At 39.6% G+C, this 2,668-nt stretch overlaps 1 protein-coding gene across 1 annotated transcript in view; it reads left to right on the plus strand.

Annotated features, from left to right (window-relative positions):
- The window catches only part of adamts13 (ADAM metallopeptidase with thrombospondin type 1 motif, 13), a 15,761-nt gene that overhangs the window by 7,225 nt on the left and 5,868 nt on the right, over window positions 1-2,668 (plus strand). The window contains 6 exon segments of the mRNA XM_035658139.1: window positions 225-281; window positions 372-520; window positions 614-647; window positions 1,622-1,728; window positions 1,805-1,986; window positions 2,117-2,273. Coding sequence (XP_035514032.1) covers window positions 225-281; window positions 372-520; window positions 614-647; window positions 1,622-1,728; window positions 1,805-1,986; window positions 2,117-2,273 — 686 coding nt within the window.

The following is a 2,668-nucleotide window of genomic DNA, read 5'->3' on the forward strand; positions in this document are numbered from 1 at the left end:
ATTTTTAGAAATAAAGAAAAATGTTCTGCCCTGAATTGCCTCTGTGGTGTTCGGGGCTGTAGTGCAGTGGTCCAATTTAGACACCATCATCAGGCAGAAAATTAAAAAAATAAACTGTTTTTTTCTCCACACATGGTTGTCAGCCATGTTGAGCGTACTCAGTGGATATATTCATGACAGAGCAGTGTTCCCAAAACATGACCTCCACTCCCCCTCTATCCTAGCTCCCAAACACTGCCCCCCTTCTACACCTGGATCCCCGCTGTAGGGCTTTGCACAAGGTGGGGCCTAAAGAAAACCTTTTCCATATGTGAAGGGAACAAAACTTTAACCTGAACATCTTTCTGTGAAACTTTTCTCGTCATTACCAGGGGGATGAGCAGTGCAGATTTATACGTGCCAGTCAGATGGGGAAAATTCATAGGTGTACCGGTGGGCTCTCAGTTTGTGGATGGGACTCGCTGTCAGTCGGGCAAGCCCGTCTCCTTTGGCTCCACAGCTGCTTGTCTAAGCGGGAAATGTCAGTAGAGATGGCAGGATTGGGCATCTTTTTTTTTTTTTTACACTCCACTCTTTAAAACCTTTTTAAATTTACTGTTTGTCTTCGTCTCAGTGGTTGCTGTGATGGTGCACTGCATTCTGGGAAAGTGAGGGATGTGTGTGGGGTTGTCGCGATTGGAGGATGGATCGTCTGCGCAGTTTGACCACTGACTCCTACCACTGGTGGCAGGGCATTGTGAAGAGTAGCAAACAACAGCATGGGATTTTTTAATATATTGTTTAATAATTGAATTAATCATTTTTTTTAAAGGAGAAGATTATCAAACACTTGTCTGAATTCCTGCTTCTTCAAAGTGATGATCTGCAGTTTTTCTAAGTTTTATTTTATGTTGTAAATGTATTCTTTTGGGGTTTAAACTGGTTGGTCAGACAAAACAAGCAATTATTGGAAGGTCCAGTGTGTAACATATCAGGAGGATCTATTGGGCAGGAAATGGGAATATAATATTCACTATGGTATATTCTCATTCGTGTTATAATCACCTGAAGGATAAGAATCGCGGTGTGTATGTTATGTCCCCAAAAAATAAAAATCTGCCTGAAGCTGCAAAACATACTATAATAGATTTATAATGGTAATTTCTCGCCACAAAACAAGCACATCAGTAAAGAATGGAATCCACAGCAAGCCTAGCCTAGACACAAGACTGGTAGTCAATGCTATTGAGCTTCAATAAAATATATATAGGAAAAGGTGGCAGGTCAGGACTTTAGATTGATGCACATATTAAACTGACGAAATGCTAAAACAGTTTTTTAATTTTGGGTGTGTAAATTGGCAACCACATTTTTAGAACTGGGTGTAATGAATTACTTTTAGGCTGGTTTTACTTTGGTTGCAAATGCAATTTCACCACTAGACGCCACTAAATACTACACAAAATAGTAAATACCACTACACTACTGGTCCTTTAATATTTATTTTTTGTATTTAGGAGCTCTTTTCGCTATTTTCTCATATTTCTTAGACAAAACGCTGAACCAGTTAACTGCAAAAATATTCAATCGATTAATTAGTAATGATAGTTGTAGCCCTTGTTCCTGTTCTGTCTTCCATGAGTTATAATTCAGCGCTTCCTGTTTCAGAGTACACCACCTTCCTCTCTCTGCCAGTGAATGCCACACAGGTCCACATTGTCAACAGGGCTCCTCTCTTCACTCACATGGGTGTGTATCATCGCTTTACTTTACAACAGATTTACGTTTCTACAACGGGACTAAAACTGGAGTTGTTTTGGAACAGCTGTAACTGTTGGGGATCGGTACATTGTGTCTGGGAGGGGCAGCATGGGGCTGAATATGACCCACCCCTCACCACTGGATGATAACCGCCTAGAGTACCACCTCCACCTGACCCCTGACCTTTTGCCTGAGATGGAGGAGCTGCTGTTGCCCGGACCACTGCAAGAGGAGATAAACATACAGGTCAGAGGTGGACTTTCTTCAGCAACTGAAAACTGAAAAATCCAACTGTCACACATCTCTACAAATCAAATAGGGAAAACTACAGCTTGTGTGCAACATCTGACATTTATATTTATTTTTCTCTTTCTAGGTCTATCGTAAATATGGAAAAGAATATGGAGAGAAAACAAATCCAAACATTACCTTCCAGTTCTACCTGCCTAACAGAAACAGTGACTTGACAGACATCACACCTAAAGGGAAATGGGCTGTCTTAACAACACCCTGCTCTGTCTCCTGTGGATCAGGCAAGAAACTGTTAATCACAAGTTATATCGAGAAGCACAAAAAGAATACGCAAAGTAATATTTTATTAGTATAAATTCACAGACTGGTTGCACAATGCAAATCCCAAAGAGGAGGCATTTTATTACATACTTACAGGATCTGTAAGGACACTGTAGTGTTGAATATGCCAAATTCACTTTGTTATTGTTGTGATCTCAGATCACAGTAGAAATATAACTTAAACTGAAAACCATACATTTCATTTAGAATAGTGCAATTAAGTCTGAACTCCTCCCTCTGCCATAAATGTTCAGAATAAAGGAATTCAGTAAGTCTGTTAATTCTGAAATATAAAAAAAATGCCCCAAAACTTGGAAAATTTGATAATTTAGCTGAAGGTTATTTTTTCTTTTTT

This window comes from Morone saxatilis, unplaced genomic scaffold (assembly GCF_004916995.1).
Source record: "Morone saxatilis isolate NCDOM2014 unplaced genomic scaffold, NCSU_SB_2.0 Contig16, whole genome shotgun sequence".
Lineage (NCBI taxonomy): Eukaryota > Metazoa > Chordata > Actinopteri > Moronidae > Morone > Morone saxatilis.